At 40.7% G+C, this 20627-nt stretch overlaps 1 protein-coding gene across 2 annotated transcripts; it reads right to left on the reverse strand.

Annotated features, from left to right (window-relative positions):
• Window positions 1-735: 735 nt before the first annotated feature.
• kdm2bb (lysine (K)-specific demethylase 2Bb) lies at window positions 736-20355 on the reverse strand. 2 transcript variants are annotated; one of them, XM_015055042.1, is made up of 21 exons: window positions 20144-20355; window positions 19457-19601; window positions 19233-19311; window positions 18764-18810; window positions 17648-17826; window positions 17426-17532; window positions 17118-17211; window positions 16797-16950; window positions 16281-16396; window positions 15784-15904; window positions 14854-15254; window positions 14678-14764; window positions 9478-9708; window positions 8010-8153; window positions 7819-7905; window positions 7315-7683; window positions 6089-7140; window positions 5836-5999; window positions 3211-3372; window positions 2879-3097; window positions 736-1909 (listed from the first exon to the last, which is right to left on the reverse strand). In XM_015055042.1, the coding sequence occupies exons 1-21, from the start codon at window positions 20186-20188 to the stop codon at window positions 1728-1730; spliced, it is 4185 nt and encodes a 1394-aa protein (XP_014910528.1). In that variant the 5' UTR covers window positions 20189-20355; the 3' UTR covers window positions 736-1727. The 2 variants fall into 2 exon arrangements, with proteins under 2 accessions (XP_014910528.1, XP_014910527.1); XM_015055041.1 differs by having other exon boundaries at window positions 7315-7692.
• Between the last annotated feature and the right edge of the window lie 272 nt (window positions 20356-20627).

Genomic DNA, 20627 nt, shown 5'->3' on the forward strand with positions numbered 1-20627 from the left:
AAAAAATAAATAAATGTATAAATAATTGTTCCCAAGTTATGATTTGTGAAACCTTTAGACAAAAAATGAAAATTTAAGACCTCATTGTTCATAGTGAATTTAATATCTCAAAGATTTTCTATAAGATTTACACGTATGTTTTGAACAGATAGACTGATCTAAGGTAATATACAAAAAAATCTCACAGAGACAGTCTTTTAAAAAATGAATCTTTAAAAGTAATGCTGCTAAACTGTAAACATAGACTGACATTTTATAAAAACAAAATCTTTCCACAAAAAGGAGAACCGTTTCAAAAAAGAAAAACAAAATACAGTTTGCATGAAAACTAAAATTGTTCAGTGTTACAAACCAAAAGCAAATGTAAAATACACTTCTGTAAAATGTTGCAAATAAAGAAGTATTTTGTTAATATATTTGTTCCCACATGATAAACGGTAATACGTCTCTTGGTGTTAAAGATAAAAGAGATCATAAAGTAAAACCTTGAAACTTATCCTCAGACCAATGTGCTTGGCTGTCATGAATTTAGCATGAATATTTATTTATTTATTTATTTATTTGAAAGCTTCAACTGCAGCAGATGGAAACCAAATCTGCCTTAATGCTGAAATCCAGAATAATCATACTTTTGGAATAAAAGTGAATGAAAAACCGCCTTGTTGGTTTATTATTTAAAATGACGGTTTCATACATACTTTAGACAAATTACTTTCCTTTCTATTTTATTTTATTTTTCAGTCTTTGCAGATTAATATGATTCAGCACTGCTTATTTTAACCTAAGGGGCTCCACTAAGGCCTAGATTTAGTAATGTCAAAATATTATTAAATCTAAAGATGGATGTAAACATTTCTTTGCCGCATGCAGAGCTAAAGCGCTTTCGTCTAGAAAGCTCCAGCAGGAGAGGTGGCAGAGAGGCGACTGCTCACTGACGTCTTAATGCAGAGCCACCGAGTCGAACGCAAGCAGTCGGTAAAATTACTCAGCAGAATGTTTTAGTGTTGAAAAAATAGGCTTTATACACTGTACAACGTAGCGTATGCAGGAATACATTCGTGTATTCGTGTGTACCTCATGAGTGCAAATAAGTTTTAAGCTTTGAAACATACATACAGGTACAGTACCTGATCCAAATATGGTCTTTATATTGGAAAACTTTTTGTCTTTTTTCTTTTTACAGTAGCTTTATCTAATAGAAGAAGAAAAAAACAGATCCAGGCACATTCAATAAAGTGTAAAAACAACCGTACAAACACTAATTACCTTCCCAACAACTGATTTTTGCCGTAACTCCACAGAGCTGAACAACAATGCCAACTGATTATCTTTTTTTTTTTTTTTTCCTTGTTTTGGCAATATGATACTATACACTGGTGCATTTTATATTGCACGTAAATGTAAGAAAGACTTTCTGATACAAAAATAGTGATTTATAATGCAAAGGTTATTGCATTGGAGCAAAATAGTCTATAAACACCGAAGGATAGCTGTGATAGAATATGCAAACAGTTTATCAATAAATAAGTCATAAACAGGCGCCAACAACAAAAAACATTTAATGTAATATTGCCATAGCTGGACGGGACCTCCATTTTTACATTCTGGCTCAGCAGCACGTCAGTTTCCAGACGTATTTACCGTCCGCCTGTCGGTCCTGCGTCTCCGTCACAAAGCCGTCTGCTGCCTCCAAGTGGACGGTAGTTTTATCACAGTCTCTCCCGCTCCTAGCTGATCTTCTGCAGCAGTTTGTCCTCTATGAGCTCAAACTGAACACTGACCGACATCTCGGCGACGAACTGGTCACAGCCCTCCTTGGTCACCTGTTTGCAGTAGCGCAAGTCGATGTGACAGATGCTTCCACAGCGCTTGAAATAGGTCAGCGACTGGTCGGTGACCCTGTTACAGACTGCAAAGGGAGGGAGGGAGGCGCAGGGTGAGAAATCAGAAAAAAGGTGCAGAAGTGTTCTGACATGAAGGATATATGTGCATGTCTTGTGATGACCTGATTTTGGTTTTAAGGCTAGAGCTGTACTTAAAAAGTCCACGTATTTTAAAGGTTACAAGGTTCCCGAGACCCTTAGAGGAGAAACGGGCCCACAGCATTACAGAACTTTCACCGTACAAAACAGTTCGCCAAAGGTGCTCATTCACACATTCTGATAATCATTTGTTACTAAAAAGCTCAATTCAATTAAATCCTATTTATTTTATGTTTATCTTTGTGATGGTAGGACAAAAAAAGATTACTTCCTGGCTTAAAGATATTGCTTAATTAAAACTTGGGAATCCCAAGATGCCACTTTCTAGACTTATAGATGAACTAAACTAAATTAAACTAGCAGATAGGATTTTAAAAAATGCTTGACTTAAACTTCCTTCATCGTAAATGTCAGTGTTGTCAACAATAGTAGCACTAGTGACTTTGTTAAGAAAACATTTCCACAGATATTAACATCGAGGAGAATCTGACTCTGACTAGAAAGTTCTTAATGAACTAAATTCTGTTTCTGGATAATTCACTTTGTTTGCACTAAAACAACATCAATGCTCTCTTTCGATTTGATTTCTCAGAGTTCCTGGTGTTTAACATTTAACATGTTCATAAAATGAAACAAAATCTAATCTTTCAGTAGTTAATAGTTATCACACTATTTTTTATTTTACTTTTTTTTTAAATGATGTTTCACATTTTTCAGAAACATGTCAGTCAGCAGTGGCTCAAAATGCTCAAAAATATATATATATTTTTTTTAACCTCAATTCCAACTGACACGTTTGCTTAACTTATAAACCTAATATTTTAACTCACACGCCAGTGAACTGCATATGTGAAATAAGCTGAGATTTCCAGCCTGTAAAAGAGAGATTCTGGTACCTGACAGGTTGATGTCAGTGAGCGAGTCTCTGGTGGTTGTCCCTGCAGCGGTCAGGATGTTCACGGACTGGTCGGTGACATGGTTGCAGTAGCTGAGGTCCAGCTTCGATAACAGAGGCATGTAACGGATGATGAGGCACAGAGTCGTGTCGGTGATGTCCAGTCCGGCCAGCCGGAGCTCCTCCACGTTACGCAGCTTACTCCGGTTGTCCAGCTGACCTGGAGCATAATGAAAGGAACTTCAACATCTGAGGGAAATGATTAGGCTGGGTAACAACAGCGAGGATGTTCAGATGGTTCTGTGGAACCGATTTCTTAAGAAGCGTTGATACCTGGCCTGTTGTCTGTCGGCGGCGACAGTAAGTCTCTCATCTGGGCGTCTTTCAGGCCCTCGACCCACTGAACGTCCAGCGTTCGCAGCAGAGGACAGCTGGAGGTGCACAGGGCAGAGACGGCGACCCAGGAGCAGCCTGACAGGAGCAACACGCGCAAACCTGCAGGGCAAGAATTTAGAAATATATAGTTACATTTTGAGCACCTCCTCTTGTTTTCCTACAGGTACAGAAAAATATACTGCGTATCGAAGAGTCATTCTAAAGACATTGTTAGGATTTCCTGTGTAAACCAGCTCACATGCACGTCAGGCAGACTAACGGTGAGGGAGAGCCGTAACGATTCATAAACCTTTCCTACAGTAAAATAGTAAATAGTTTGCACAAAGTTGCTTCATGAAGTACATTATTTGATTCCCTTCATGAGAAAAAGCATTTACAATGATGATAACTTCTCTTCTCAGATTATTTAAAAATTGAGTTTGCTTCTTTTTGGTACATTTTTTCCCTACGCATAACTGAAGAGGCCCTGGACAGTCACTGTAAGTTTCCTCAACTTGCTCTCTGCAGGTTTGGTGTTGTTTTGACCCACAGAGGCACCGAGGTGAAGTTTTACATCTTCTTTATTTGACAACTTTTTGCCATGGCCGTGTCCCATGGTGCCTTCGCACAACAATCGCATCCCTGCAGCCTTTTCACATTTTGACAACACAACTGTTACAAACACATACTTATATCTATACTATTTGGATTTTGAGTGCGAGATCGACGTAAAGCAAGACAAAAAATACACACTTCTTTATATAAATAAAATCTGAAAATTGTGATATCCATTCGCATTCTACCTTTCGCTGCAATTACAACTGCAAGTGTTTTGGGGTCAAATTTGCACACCTGGAGACTTCATTTTTATCCGTTACAAATCCTTGGAAAAGCAAGTGTGTCGTAGTCGGGGTGTGTTCGTGTTTATATGGAGTGTTTGGTTTTGACTCGTCTGACCAGATTAGCTTCTTTTATGCGTTTGGCTTTATCCTTTAATCCCAATAAAATACATGAAAGTTTGTGATAATAACGTGGAAAAAATGTGGAAAAATACTACTGCAAGGAACTGCGTATCAGTGCACTCCCGGTTATTCAGGTGTGCACCAGTGTAGTTGGGGACATTGGTGTTTGTATCAAGACAAATGTTGCAGAGGTTCACAGTACGCAGCTTTAACCATGTTTGAGGTTTCACCGATGAGATTATGGAGCGCACATTTCATGGATAAAATCACATTCCTGGTTCCATTTATTAAATTCTCTGCATGCACAAGCAAAAAGTGCTTGTGCATGGTACAAAGTCAGGAGCTCCGCTGATGGAGTGCAGCGTTTTTGAAAGCAAAAACAGACACGGTATGAACCATCATTTGTTTCCCCTCTTCTGTAGTGTCTGCACAGTTTGACTAAAATGTGATTTGCTAACATAATGGGTAGGCCACAATTCGTCTTCACTTCAAGACAAATGTTTAGTGAGCTACTGTAAGGAGTTTTGTATATACAAGTTAAACCAGGTGTGGACATCCACTCACTGTTTGTACCCGCTTGTCCTTCCCGGATCTTAGCACAGCTGGTGCCGTTGTCCAGGGTTTATTTGTCGAGAGGCGCGGACACACCCTGGACAGGTTGCCAGCTCATCACAGAGACACACAGGACAGACAACCACACACACACACACACACACACACACACACACACACACACACACACACACACTCATATCTAAGGGCAATTTAGAGAAACCACCTAACCCGAGAGAGTTGTGTGTTTTGTAAGCTGGAGTACCCAGAGAGAGCATGCAAACGTGCAGAAAGACCTCAGGCTGGGATTCAAACTCAAGGCCTTCTTGTTGGCAACAATGCTCCCTGCTGCGGCACAGTGCAGCTGGAAAATATCTACAACCTGAAGAGCATCTGACAGCAATGCCTTTAAGGAGAACGGAGGAGAAATGCAGTCTGACTCTGGTTTCATTTACAATTCTATAAGATCACTGCAGATTTTAGCCCCTTTCAGATCATAGTTCACAACTACGAACAAGATTTCTATGGCTTTTGTCATGCAACTCATACAAGTGAGTCCTATGAGGCGTACACCAGCGTACACCTGGATTTGTGGAACCAAAGGGACATGTCCTGCAAGTTACAATCGTTCACCTGAACAAAAGACACAAAATTAGTGTCAGGCTCAGTAACATCTACATCTGCTTCTGTTCATCAGTGTATTTCTCATAATCGGACACCTACACACTACAAAAACACAAAATCTCACCAAGTATTTTTAGTCTAGTTTTTTGTGCAAATATTAAGTATTATTGACTTAAAACAAGCTCCTATATCTTTCTGAAAATGTACTTGTAAGTTAGTTACAAGTACATCCAGCTGAGAGGATAAAATCTGACAAATCCCTTCTTGTCATGGCTTGATTGTCTCCTCGGGTAGACCTGAGGTGTGGACAGCGTTGGTTCAGCCTCAGTACCCATTCTCTACTGACACCTTCCTACTGACTGCTGTGGCATGCAGAACATGTCACAGATCAAAAGTCTTCTCGAAAAAGATCCTTAAGTTTTACACTCCGATGAAATCCTCTTACCAGGAAGCCTGTTGATGAGCCAGCTGAGCTGCTTTTTGGAGATGTTGGTCCAGCTGAGGTCCAGAGCCACCGGCTGCCTCCGGATGATGCCGCTCAGCATCAGCGGCGTTATCGACTTGCAGCGGTTCAGGCTGATCTGCTTCCACAGGGTTTTATCGCAGCACCTGGTTTGTGACAGGAAAGACGCGACCCGTGAGTTTGCCGCGCGTTCCCGTTTGAACGTTTCCAGCGGGACAGTTCGTCTCATACCCACCATCTGTTCCACGCTCTGCAGACACGCATGCAGACGCAGAGATCCCTGTGAGGGAGGTGACTGAACACTTTCATCCACGCCTCGCGACGCATCACGTGGGCTTCCCCGTCGTTCAGCGGCAGCCTGTCGGGCGGGGGGCTGATGGGAGGGGGTCGAATGACGTGGCGCTCCATTTGAACGCACTTCGGAGGCGACCGGCGGGGGAGCGGACGCGGACATATCGGTGTAATCGGCGCTCCTCTGTTCCAGCTGAGAGGAGAGTAACCGCACGGCGTCCCGTTGACCTCCCGACCTCCCCGGTGTCGCAGCCAGTCACCCAGGTCGCTGCTGCCATTGCTGAGCGGCCATCTTGGTTTCTGCTCGTCCGCTTCGCTCCCCGGCTCTGGCTTTACTGGGCTGTGATTCTGGTTGCCCGAGCAGTCCTCGGTTTTCAGCGGCTGTCTGTGGTAGCTGGCCACACTGTCCTCCAGCTTCGGAGCTCTACGATTCTGAGTCTCTTCGGTTTTTATAGGCTTGCAGTTCTGATTGGCTATGAAATCTTCATTTTTGAGCGGCCTGCGATAGTGACCGTTGCTCTCCATCTTCTCCGCGCTGTGCTTCTGGTTGCTCAGAGAGTCCTCCATCTTGAGGATCTCTTGGCTCAACTCTTTGCTCAGTCCTTTGTTTGGAAGACGCCGGCGCTGATGGCGGGCTTTGAGCGGACCAGAGCTCTTCTCCTGGCCGTCTCCTGACTCGCTGCTCGGTCCGGCTCTGGGAGAGTTGGAGGATGAGTGGTCACCTTCTCTGGCTGAGGATGTTCTTAGCAGGGGAGTCACGAGTGCCTTGGCTTTATCATCTCTCTCTTTAGCTGAGGCCTCCTCTTCCTCCGAGTCCTCGTCTTGGTCCTCATTGTCACACTCACTCTTCCTCTTAATAAAATGCATTCGTTCCAAGGATAAAATATCTTCTTCATGATCCCAGTGTCCCTCATCTTCCTCCCTGTGATCGTTCTCTGTCTTGATTTGTTGCAAAGGCTTCGGACTAAATTGATCATCTGTTTTTAAAAGCTTTTTCTGAGAAAGAGAAGAGAAAGTTACGTTTTAATGCAATGTTACTTTACAGCTCTAAAACAAATCTATCAAATCATATAACAAAGGCCTCAATCCTTTAGAACAACTCCAGCACAGCAATATCAAATTTTAATAATAACATATGTAAAGGTTAGTGTAAAAAAATAAGGGTCTTACCTTCTTTTTCAACATAATGGGTTCATCATTCGTATCAAACAGTTTCCGTTTCTTCCTTAACGGATTATCGTCAAGCCGTGTTCGTGGTAAGCTATCCAGAGCCAGCAGGGGCGGACGTTTCTTTGGCGGCTCCTCGTCGTTCTTCTTCAAGGCTACTTCCCGCTCCGCTTTTCTTTTCACAGCGGACGAGGTCGTCAGCGGGGTAACAGGTGTCGTTGCCATCACCAGCGGCAGCGGGGGCGGCAGTGGCGGCGGCGGCGGCGGGGGCAGCGGCTCGGGCTCCTCCTTTGAGTCTCGGTTTAAGCGCGGTTCTTTGAGAAGGGAGCCAGGAAGGTTTGATGCGTACTTGAATCCTGGCCCCCTTTTTTGCTTTGTGGCCAAAAGGTTGGAAGGAAAAGAGAGGACAACTTTATTTCTCTGGCTCTGACATGTGCAGATGAATTCAGCTGTTTTGCAAATTGATCAAGTGAACATAAGCGGAATCCAGTCCACAGTGATGCTTACTTTCCCAGTTTTCCCTGCATGGTTGCACTTTGGACACTCCCAACAGTTTGGCAGCTCATCATTGACTAATCCACTCGAATCTTTAACCTAAATGAAATCAGGATTTATTATTTGACAGCTGTCTATAGCATGAAAAGGATATTGTTTTTTTCGGAGTTTATATTTGACCATACTGATGCCGATCGGTTTACCTTGAGACAGTTCGGATGAACAATCTCGTTGCAGATGGAGCACTCCATGAGCATCAGGTTGAATTTCTCCTCTTCGTCCTCCACTGTGTCTTCCTTCCCAGCTTCTCCACAGACAAGACACACGGCTGTGTGGGGCAGGACCGGCTGAGGAAACCCATACAAGGAGATAATCAGGACATCTGATTTCACATGATTTCAGTTGATGGCTGATAAACAGGGTTTTGCTGAATTGCAATCGTCTGTTGAAGCAGGGAAACATCTAAAACCTGCAGGTCAGTGTGTCGTTAGGACCAGGTTTGGGAAACTCTGCCCTGCAACAGGCTGTTGCCACCCTGGTATTTGGCCTTGTGGTCAAGTACACACGATTATGCATCATCAGAAAACAAACTAAGGCTTTTGTTGTCTGTGGGTGATTTGGAACAATGCTGAGACGTTCGCACAATCTTGTGACTCATCTCAGCTGGTGAGATTGTTTAAAGTAGAGGTTCCCACAGTGAAGCATCTCCATAACCTGAGTGTTAAATTTGATTCAGGGTTCATATACACATTCTATGCTTTGATTGTTTCCATCCATTTTGACCTATTTAAAAAAAAATATAAATATAAAATCTTTTTTTAACGCAGACGTTTTCCTAAAGGTCTGGCTTTGAATAAGCAGAAAAAAAGGCAGATAGACTCATACGACAATGATTATAGGATAGGGAATAAAGTCGGACAATTTTTTCCACTCTCTTAATTTCTTCCTCTATATTTAGTCAGATTCATAAAATCCTTTAAATGAAATGTGATACTTTTGCAGACATTCCCAGACTGCATTCTAACCACGTTTATTCTAAAACTATTGCTAATAGCATACATTTTGCCACAATAAGGGATTTTTTTTTAAATAAAAGCAGTCATATATAGCTTAAAACAGCAGAACTGTGGCTGTTTGTGATGTCATTTTGCGCTCGTCTAAGAGGCTTATTAAAAACATGTGTATCCTTCAAAAAGTAATACTCAATGTCATAAATCTTTGAAAGTATTATTTAGTGAGTTGGAAACTAAAAAGTCTTAGAAAACTGGTCTAAGCTGCAAATGCAAGCCCAGTTTGTGTATATTTCTCTGTCCATGGTTCTGAAACATACAAACAGCATTTCACCAAACACTCATCAAGAAGCCTTTGAGGAAGTCAGGACACAAAAATACACCTGTGAACCAACATCTATGGACATTCTTCATAAAACGGTAAAACGGTACAGCATCTAAAATTGTACCGACCACCAGCCTCTCACAACATGCTCATCCATCTGCCTTTATTGTTTCTCCAATTAATTATCAGTCTTTATGCAAAGATGGGTTTATTACCCTTCCTTGTTTATCAAACAGATACAAAACTGCTGCCAACTGTGTCACGTCGCATCAGAAAGCTAGCGAGCCAAACATCATCTCTAAATAAAAACGAGCGCTCCCAGCATCCTGTACTCACAGCAATGCACTGCCTCATGATGCAAGACTGCTTCATTCGCCCCGGCCCTCCAAACTTCTTCATGTCTTTACAGAAGTGGCACTCTCCACACTCCGTCCGCAGACACGCCTCGCACTTTCGGCAACGCGTCCTTCTTCTCCTGGCACCAGACGTTCCCCGGCTGGCCGACAGCTTGACTGCTGATGCGGGAGACGCTGCCATCTTAGGTTTCGGCCGGTTGGGAGGCCGGGGCTATAAGGGCAAAAAAAGGGGTATACAGTGACGAGCGGGTTAACAAAAAAAAAATGAAGCAGAAGTTTTACTTTGGTGGTATGTGTTGGTGTCACGCTGCTCAACATGAAGCCTGCAGTGAATCATGTGGGATAAAAGCTCCAAGTTTAATCACATCAATGTAGAGATAAGAAAGAAGCTTTACAATTAATAATTAATATCCAATTGTCTCAAAGAATACATCATTAAGAAAACATCATAACAGGTAACGTAAAGCCCATTAGTACATTTAAGTTCTGCAAAAATGTTCATACTACTTCAAGTTTTTCATGCTTGGTTACTTTTCAACCAAGCACTGTACATAGACCATAAACTCATATAACTTTAAAAAGTGTAGCATGCATTTGTGCTTAATTCCTTTGACTCACTACTTTGTAGAACCACGTTTTGCAACAATTAAATCTTAATCTTATTGGGGTGTGCGTCTCTTCTGGTATTGGACATGAAGAAACTAACATTGTTGTCTATTTAATTTGCAAAGTAGCTCAAAGTTGTTCAAACTGCGTGGAAAGTCTCTAATCTTTCCACATATTCTCAAATAATTTGACACCAAACAACATTCTGAAAGAGTTATGTTTTCCTCACCTGAAATCCCAGTAAAACACATTGAAGTTTGAGGCTGTAATATTTAAAACATGAAGAGGTGTGAAACCTTTCGGAAAGCTCTGCATAACTGCAAATCTAATATTCAAATAAGATGATGTAAGTGCTGAACAGCATTTTTTTTTTTTTTTGCACTTTCCCTCTCTAGGATAATATCAGAATGTACACATAAATAAAGGGATGATATGCGTTAATATTTATCCACAGAAAACAAACCTGACCAGATGGGGCTGGTTTTAAACACATATTCTGTGCCTCTTACAGGACTGAACAGAAGAACAAAAACAATCATCAAAAAACGTCCCTGAAGGCACCATCCAAATTTAGCCTCTCGCTGCCTTGCATGTTTCTTCTTCAAAGAGAAGCTGCACTCACAGCCACATTTCACACATGCTGCATGAGGAAGACACATTGTTCTGTCTCCCAGAGCACACAGAAGACACGCACTCGTAATAATCTCTGCTCTATTTTAAACATCTGGCCAATGGAGATTATAAAATCTTTGACCATTATTGTTTCTGTGCTGTAATTCTCCTCCTTTGGCGGCTCAGTGGTTGTTCTTTTTAATCAGAAAATCCACTCGATGCTCCCCACCATCACACACGAGAGACACTGAGCAGCAGAATGGGAGGGGGGGGGTAAATAAATAAGAGCAAGAGGTGAAAAACACTGCAGCTATTGGAGACGAAGCCTGGATTCCTTCAGTTACATCGGCAGTGCAGATTTTCCTGGTGTCAGCATAGCAACAGCCGCGTCCCGTTCCCTAACAGAACAGTGTATGACACACACACACTTGTAACCAATGAGGACTGTAACTAGAGAGCCTCCAAGAGGGGGGGAAAAAGTGAGTGTGGTAAATTTTGGGCACGTAATGATAATTTAGAGCAGCCATGAAACAGACTGACACGGACCGTCAGATATGTGGTAGGCAGACAGGATTAATGTGAGATATTGAAGAACTGGGGGGTTGTGCAATCTGCCCTGGAGTTTTTTTTAGGGGGATTAACAAGAGGGAGGGACCAGATAACCAAGCAACAGAGACCAGTCCTGAATAGTTACAGCCTGACAGATACTCAGGTGGATGTTAAGCAGCTACTTATCTAATGATCACAGTGTATTACAGGTAAATAAAACAGGTAATTAGACTACAAGTTCAAGAGGCAAGATAGAAGACAGACTGATCCCGTCTTGTGTCCTGTCAGCAGAAACGGCTGATGCACAGAGAATTAAAAGTGGTCTTAGATTTTAGCAGAAAAATAACTATTTTTATTATTTTATTGACAAACTACAAACGGGCTACAGTTCAGTCTTTATCAACAATAAAAATACAAGAACATCGGACTAGTTAGCAGTTTCTTGAGAGCTTATTCTGCTGGGAAACATTTTAATAGAACAGCTGCTACGATTAACGAAATGACCAAGAACTCCACGTTCATCAAGTTGAACACAAACGTCAATGTAAAGTAGATAATGAGAACAAGCATAAGACATATACAGACAATTACAAACCTAAGGGCAACAACAAACTTCAATGATCGTATACCAGCAGTAGAGGTTCAAAGAAAAAAACACGTTGATAACATTTTTGCAAAAATTGGAATAGATACTAACAGTTTCAACATTTATCGGAATAAACGACCAAAAAAACTAAAACTGCTGTGGTGGCAACATTTAAAACCTGCAGGTGATGTCACTAAATTCAACACAAGTTGCTCAAATTGTTCCTAAAGTTTCCGTTTCAGAGCCCGAATCACCCTCTGAACAGTTTTTGGCCTTAAGGCTACTAACTTAAAGAACGCGCGTGTGTGTGGGTGCGTGTGTGTAAATGACTGGAATCAATTTTGGAAAGGTCATGTGACTTGTTCTACTTGACAGCAGAACAAGATGGACTCGTTCATCAGCGCTCAGTGTTTTGTTTCATTCAAATGCGGTCACAGATTTTAAGTGAGGGAGGAGTGTGGCGCTGAGGTGAGCAGTGGAGTAGGAAAATCATTTACATCAACAAAAATTTGCAAGCAAGTTCTGTCACAGATACAGCTACCATTTTTACCCGTGCAAATGGGTGCAATAATATATGACACATGTTGAAATATTAACAGAGTTCAATATTTTCGCCGTCAGGCCACAAAATCCGAAATGAATCAGCATCATAAGGCGACCGCCAAAAGATTTTAACAGTAAAAAAAAAAAAAAAAAAAAACACCAATTATCTTCTCTGCAATAAACACACAAATAAGAAAACTATAAAGAAGGTTCAAATCAAAGACTGAGCACTGAGGGCAGACTGAATCCATGCTTTTGTCTCAAACAAGCTCAATTTCCCCACTGCTCTGTGATGTTCCACACAAGCGTAAACACAAAACATTCCTCCAGTTGGCTCGCTGTGCCTGCCTGCCTGCAGGGCGTCAGTGTGCTAACCTGCTCAGAGTCTGAGTCGTAGTCCTCATCATCAGCGCTCAGCGACATGGCCATGGCTTGTTTTCAGATGCCGTCCAGCTCATAGCAAACTGACATGGCTGCAGTCTCCTCCTCCTCCTCCTCCACCTCCTCCTCCTTCTACTCCTGCTACTGCTGTCAGGCCTACAGCCCTCCCTCCTGCTCTAAAGCTTCACAATACCACAAGCAGATGTAGGAAGCGCGCACACACACACTCACTCACTCACTCACTCACACACACACGCACACAATTCTCCCTCATTAATATGGATCTGCTCCATGGAAGCAAGGGGGTGTTGCTGCAAAGCGCCGAGCCAATGGCAGGCGGCTGAGCATCAGAATATGAACTGGGGGCGTACGCCTCGGTCCAATGAGAAAAGAGGAAGCGGCAAAAGTGTTGTCATATTCATTCTGCGCATCATAAGGACAGAAGAGCAGGCTTGTGCACAACCAATAGAGCCAGATGGCATCTCATTACAAAAGGCAAACACAAAGGGGCCCCGGGACCAGCAGCTGGCCTTTCAAGGGACAGCAAGTGGGTGGCGGGGTGATCCAGAGGCTTGATGGGACCAGCAGAAACTTTATGAGCAAAACATCCACATGACAATTATCTTGAGATGCATAAACAACACTTTCCCTAGCAGCTTAAGAACTGATCTGCCAATTACTATTCAAAACAAGCACCTGCATAAGCTTTTAAGTAAGTAAGTAAGTAATTTTACTATAAAGTGTCCCGATAAGAAAATGAAGACGATACCGACATTGTTATTGTTAAGGTAGGAGTTGTTTTGTTTTTACATATCACAGATTAACACAAATTAATTGCAGTATGATGTATTTTCAAGGCACATAGTGCTACTTTATTGCACAGTAAAGCAACTTTGTTGCCTTAAGTTGTTATAAAAAGGCAGCATATATATCAAACTTGACTTAAGAGAAAGTTAATGTTGTAATTTGATCCCTGGAAATTGGCCTCCATCTTTTTAAGAAGCGTCTGCTCTTTCTGACACTCCGCCTTCAACACGTCGTCACAACAACAACGCTCCTCATTTCGTCGTTTACAAAGGGTCTTAGGAGAACTGAACGAGATTTGGTCACATTCTCCGACAGGCAACGACAGCTGGCAGAGGCTGCATCACCACCGTCCACTTTAAGAGCTTTTTATCATGCTTTTCATGGAAAATATTCTCATTTTCCCGTTCACTGGCTGGTTCTGCTCAACTTCCCTTCAAGATTGGACATCACCAAAACTGTCCTGTCAGAACCTGCCTGCCTTCTGTGACCGCCGCAGTGTACAACGTGCCTACAGGATTTTAAAGGATCGCTGTCACCCTCTGGACTCGGATTGAGATGTCCGATACGCAGAACTCAGAGGAGGAAAAACATGCTTATTCCCAAATTAAAGAGCAGTAATAAGTGCTTCTGCAATCTTCTGTAGACTATTAAGCTTTTTGCAACACAAATGTGACTGATCAGCTCTGACAGACTGTCCTACATTTAGTAAAAACCCGTGTAAAGCACCAAACCTAGGAATAACTTAAAATACAAGGATTTTTTTTTTTCTTTTGACAACCAGCCACAGGTTTATGACCACGTATTAAATTGTATTCTAATTGGGGTATCCTACAAAACTTGAAGATCAAATCCTTTACATTAAATTTAAGAACCACAAAACTTCCATACATTATTATCTTCCTTTAGCCGTTATCTTAAAGTCAAGAAAAGTCAGATGAACACCAGAACTTAAAATGTCCCGCAGCTAAACATTTCTCAGTACATCAAAAACTCACTCCCACTTTGCATAGTTCATCGCCCTGCAGCTCATTTGTCTGTAAAAGAGGGCTGACACAATGTAATAGAAAATTAACAAAATCTGGTTTGTTTTGCTTACCTTTAACACTTTCTTAGGCCAAAGCACAACAGGAACCCCGGTGATTGCTAGTTTTGGGTCATCATCAGCATGTTCCTTCAGGACAACCTAAACAGCCAAAGAAGAAAACAAACCGACTTATGTCTACTCCTGTAATTATTTCAGTGGGTTTTTGTTTTGTTTTGTTTTGTTTCTACCTTCATGTCATCTAGGAGGCCCTGAGGGCTCTCTATTCCCACTGGAACACATTTTTTATTCTCAGGGAGTGATTCCAGTTTCTCCACCAGTGTCCTGAGCCCGATCAGCTCATGCTGTGTCAGGTGAGTCCACTGAGCCTCAGAGCCTGGAGAATCCGAGGGGGTTTTGGGGAAGTCTAGAGAGGCGGAGCAAGGATGACAGCTGTCCTCCGAGTCGACAGATAAAGCAGCTTTGAGCAGTGAGCCCTTGATGATGTCAGGCGAGCAAGGGCCATCTCCAGACGGTCTTTCGGTTTTTTCTCCGTGGCCGTCCCTGACTGGAGGCCCACAGGAGTCATCGGTCATGTCCTGGCTCCTGGAGTCTGAAGACGGACTCTCTGTCTTTATCTTTGTCTCATAGTCTAGAAGTAAACAGAGGTAATAATAGCGCTTGTTGAGAACGTGTCAAACATCACTACAAATGAGTCAGCTTTTGTTTTTACTTCACCTTGCAAAGATGCTTCCCACCTCCACAACTAAATCTTTCAGATAATTGACAAATTAAAGACGATGGGTTTTCCCTTGTTGATTTAATTTATTAAGGAAAAAAAAAACTATTCTATGTGGCAATAACTGTGACAACAGCAATTTATTTTAAAAATAAAATAAAATCAACTTCAGGCATGAAATTCAAAAGCAGAATGACATGATATCCAACACCAACTTGATGCAGAACCTCCTTTCTGCACGATTTCCTGACTGGTGGATTCCGCTTTACATAACGAGAAAAAGTCCAGCTGCTAGTATTCAGTCTGTGTGATAAAAATCCTCCAAACAGGTTGGAGGATTATATATTCTATGAAAATTATGCTTTTAGCAGTTTATACATCATTGAATCATATGTTTTTTGCATTTGTCTTTTTCTTTGGTGTAGTAACTGATCGTTCTTACCGACAGACTCTTTATGGGTCTCGTGAGTAAAGTAGGACCTCCTGGTCAGACAGTGCAGGTATCGCTCCAGGACGTACCAGCATATCTCGTAGTAAAATGGGAAGCGGAATTTGGAATGAACCTGAGGAGAGGAAAAAGGAATTTATACTTACATAAACTCAGTCTGGCGACACACTGGTGACGTTTCACACTAATCGCATTTTTTTTTTTTTTTTTTTGTGAAGGTGATCAGAGATGTCAGACACAAAATTTTGCTTTTATACACAGACGTGTATAGAAATAACACATTATGTTGCATCCTGAAGCAGGAGACAGAACAGCTCCTGGGGAATTCGGGTTAAAGTCTATAAAGCCAATAAACAGGAGACAGCAGTTCTTTTTTGCAGTTTAAAATAAACTCAAAATGTTTCTTTTCAGCGAGATTAATCTATTGTAAGCTGCAGAGCTTCCTGTGCAGGTAGGTATATCGCCATGCTTTCCAGTATGAAGACTCCTACCTTTGTCCTGTTTTCTATCTCGTGGATAGTGAACTGCATGGGGATGTTAAAGCTGTGCAGAATGTTTCCTCCAAACACTAGCGTGTCCACAGGAGTGTAAACAGCATGAATCCAACCTTAAATTGCAAAAAAATAAAAAATAAAAACAATAAGGAAGGAAAACATTGGATAGACAGGTTTGCTACAACTTTTTTTATTATTATTTACAAAAGGCATACTTTTCCAAACTCCCAAAATTTCCAAGTATGTCACTCTTTGTTGCCAGTTTTTAAAATACACATACACAATTTACCATTTTACCATGGTCAGGCTTTAAATATGTAAACTGCCAACACCGGGACAATAAGGATTCACTACTATTCAAATTAAATCCCAGACTTTTAAAGACTTCTCCAACTTCCATAGGAACTCTGCATTTACTGCAAAGTAACCGTAAAAAGGCTTTGCGTACTTCTTAATTCATCTGGTATCTAAACTGTCCCTGTTGCCTCCTTAAAAACAACTAAATCAGCTCACCAGATGGGATGAAGAAGGTGTATCCTTGCTTCAGCTCCACTCTCTGGCATCCGTCAGCTCGGTCTCCCAGGAAGACGTCACTCTGCTTGCCTGAAAGGACCCAGTCCTCATACAGTGCAAGGTTATGTGGGGTTGGAGGCACAAGCCAGAATACCTGGCAAAAAGAAGTGTTGTTACAGGGGGCTTTTACTGCAATGGACTGGGATAATGTTAAAAAAAAAAAAAACCTGGGGCTACCAATTATTAAACCACATGAAGCAAAATCTTACTTTAAGTATGAGTTTAATATAGTTTAGGTATGAAGATAAAACACAAACATACTTTTTGTCCCTTGAATACATGATACCAAACTGAAGTTCCTCCGAAATCAATGTGAAAGTCTGTGTAGCAGCCCTTTACACTCATCAAACAGTACCTGAAAACAAAATAAGATCATACTTAGTTCTACGGAAAAAAAAAACATATAATTAAAAATTGGACAAATATTAACCATTTAGAAGATGGCAGCAAAAACAGTTACACTTGCAAAAAACAAAAAACACATTCCAACTATAAGAAACTAACAAGGAGGACAACAGTAAAGGAAATACTTTACAGTATTTACAATCGATACATTAGCAAAGTTTTACCTTTGCACTTTGGGGTACTTCATCTCTGAAATGATGTTGGTAGCTTCTGTTTGGCTGTGCTTCAGATCAGGAGGCCACATGTTGTCCACCCAGTCAACCTGATCCACCTGTAAAAACGATTAAAACTGGACGTTTGTGCCTGAGTAACAAGTTTTCAGTCAAGCTCATAGAGGTTTCTGAACGCCTACGAACATTTTCACAATATCACTATGCATTTCCTACCACTGTGGGCCGTTTGATGAGATGCTCCAGCTTAGTGTGGCTGAACTCTAAGCTGATGACATTAAAGAGTTTGTCACGCTCTTCCTCCGGGGTCTCGTAATAGCGGACGAACTGAGCCATGCTCATTTCCGAGCCTTTTTGAGTGCTCACGTCCATGACATCCACAGACCTGCGACTGCCTGCAACAAAACAGGTCAAATCAACTCATCATTGGATTTATTACAAAAACTACAAATTGTGGTATTACACGGGACTTTATACCACAAAGGTCATTTTCTTACAATCTAGGCAAAAATCTTTTACGTTTTCTTATTTTGATTATTGAAAGTTTGCAATAAAGCTGCAATTTTGAAACATAATTAAGACAATTGTCATTATCAGTGACACTGATAATTTATCATTATCATTTCTACAGCTTTTATTGCAGTAGTTTGTTCTCACTCTTTCAACTTAAAGATATTTGTCAGTGTGAGATTAGGCAACTGGAAAAAAAACTTAAAGTAATTACCACTTCTACACATCTTTACTAGAGGTGTAAGAAAATGTTGAGGGTACTGTAAATCTGCTCCAATTAGGGGTTCCTCAAAGTGTCATTCACATGAGTCACCACTAGATGGGGCTGATTTATTCAAAATTAATGAAACTAAAAAGAGAATGGCAAAAAAAATTATAATCATAGCAGTGAGGGGGACTTCTTCTATAGCATATCACAGTTCAGAGACCTGTGTGAGTTTTCATCTCAGTGTTATACTTAAAAAATTTAAATACATATTTCCATAATTTTCATTAAAATATATCAGTGTCTTTTGCAACCAATAATTTCAAGCAACAACATTTTTCTGCTTTAAGTACAAAGAATCTACGGCTTTATAATCCTGTGTTACAAAATATGTCACTGTCAGACACTAGATTAGGCCAAACTGAAAAAATGTAAACAATTTTATGTCATTTCTAATGTGGTGATCTGGTTTGTTTGCAGGAAGTCAAAACAGAGTTGCAATGATTTCTTTATTAAATCTTCTTCATATATATATATATATATATATATATATATATATATATATATATATATATATATATATATATATATATATATATTTGTGGCATTCTGCTTACCAACTAATCCTTTTATTTCACTGACTGTAAATTCCGGGTCAGGCATTCTGCAAAAAAAAAAAAAAAAAAACTATTGTAAAAATAGAAAAGCAGATCTTATCGAAGAAACATGTCTGACAATGAGACACAATTACACAATTTAGAAGTTCACTTCTATACTATAGCAGTCCTTTCAAAAAAAAATAAGCACACAAATACTCAGTAATGCTGATGAGATTTTGTTTGTTTTTCAGCTGTTTTTGCAGGAAAGATCTGCACAACTACAAATGCAAATATAAATACATCTTAGTTGTTTTAAAAGGATCTGTTTACATTTAATGAGTTATGTTATTTGAATATGAACAACTTTAAATAATTACTGCAAGTGTATTGTGGTCCAGTTAACAATAGTTTAATTAAACACTTTAAGAGAAAGTGAAAACAACCTCAGGAGTAACAAAATTGTTATTTTGTGTAGAACACTTCTTACCTGATCCCTAATTCATCTTTCTCTTTAAAAATAAGTGGTATCCTGAGGGCCTCCCTTTGCACATATTCATAAGTGAAGTCTGCAAGACAGGATATTGTCAGTTTTACTCCAAATCATGTAGCTATCTCTTCCTATATTTTTTGCTGTAAAAACGATATTTTGCCAGTCAAATTGTCATGTATTTTGTTGCAAGTGAATAATAAAGTTGTATGACATGATTTTACCTCTGCCCTCCATTAAGTGAACAAACTCTGAATTATAGCAGTCACTGGCAAGCTTTTCCTCCACGCTGAAACCTCTGATGTTTACAATTTCTTCCACGTCAGACAGATCCTCGTTCTCGTCGTACATCCTCCGGCAGATGGAGCGCTGCCATTGAAAAATGCCATTATTTACATGACAAAAACAGAGACACGCGTGAAAAGCCCACTGGCGATCCCTAAAAAGGCCCACTCTTCTCCACAGATGGTTACTAAAGAATAGCAAAGAGTCTCTGAACGTTCATTTAGTGTCTAACTTTAACGCGTAAAACATTTCAGTTTTTACAGCACCACTTCGGTTACCATAGCAGCACAACTGTAAAATGTGACTTCTCGCGCTGCGAGCGTTTAATGACGCTTATCGAATGAGAAAGGAGCTGCTGGTGATAACTGTAATTGTTTCTACTTAATCACCCGTCTTTAACAATTTGTCTTATTTATGTTTTCAAATGCTTGGTGAATGTTACACAAATAAAATAAGTTATGGTCTCTACAATTCGGCATACGCCGTTCTTTTTATTGTTTCCCCCAAACTTTACCAGCTTCCATGACATGACAAATACCCCCCAATGTTTTCAGTCGCAAACGTTAGCTAAGCTAACCCAGTCTCTCTTCTCACAAGCTAACGTTAACGCGGCGGATGCTACACACCAGCCTCCGTCCAGTTTCAGCACACGTCTCCACGGACTGGGCCATCGTCTCTTCGGGTCGTTTTCCAGCCTCTCAGTTTCGGGGAAGCATCCTCATGCGTAGTAAAGTTAAGGAGGCACTTAGCACGCTTTACGCTTCAAAACAAGGGAACCATGTTTTTGTGTCTTACGTCATGGTCAGGAACCAAAACATTGTTGGACAACGTCATGGCATGTCACTCCGCTGCTTTCCACTGTTTTTACAAGCCACAAACATTCATTACATAACATCGGCTTACAACGCATAAAAGCAACTTCCGTCCTTAGAGGACGCGTGTAGTTTAATTAACCACCTTTAAATAAACAGACTTTAAGATGATTTTAAAATGTTTTTCATGCATAGATGAGTAAAACTGCAGGCACCTAAACTAACACCTTGGGTTTTTTATATAATTAGATAGTGATAATATAACATTTTGTTCGTTCCAAATAAGGTTATGGTGTTA

The sequence above is a fragment of the Poecilia latipinna genome, unplaced genomic scaffold (assembly GCF_001443285.1).
Source record: "Poecilia latipinna isolate Pla-1442-1.1 unplaced genomic scaffold, P_latipinna-1.0 Scaffold1291, whole genome shotgun sequence".
NCBI classification, from domain to species: Eukaryota; Metazoa; Chordata; class Actinopteri; order Cyprinodontiformes; family Poeciliidae; genus Poecilia; species Poecilia latipinna.

Excerpts from the sequence above, each read along its gene's own strand:
- kdm2bb (XM_015055041.1), bottom strand. The coding sequence starts at position 20,188 with ATGGCCCAGTCCGTGGAGACGTGTGCTGAAACTGGACGGAGGCTG. Across the intron at positions 19,602-20,143 it reads CTGAAACTGGACGGAGGCTG|CGCTCCATCTGCCGGAGGAT; the intron begins GTGTGTAGCATC and ends TTTCAATGGCAG. Across the intron at positions 19,312-19,456 it reads TCACTTAATGGAGGGCAGAG|ACTTCACTTATGAATATGTG; the intron begins GTAAAATCATGT and ends CCTGTCTTGCAG.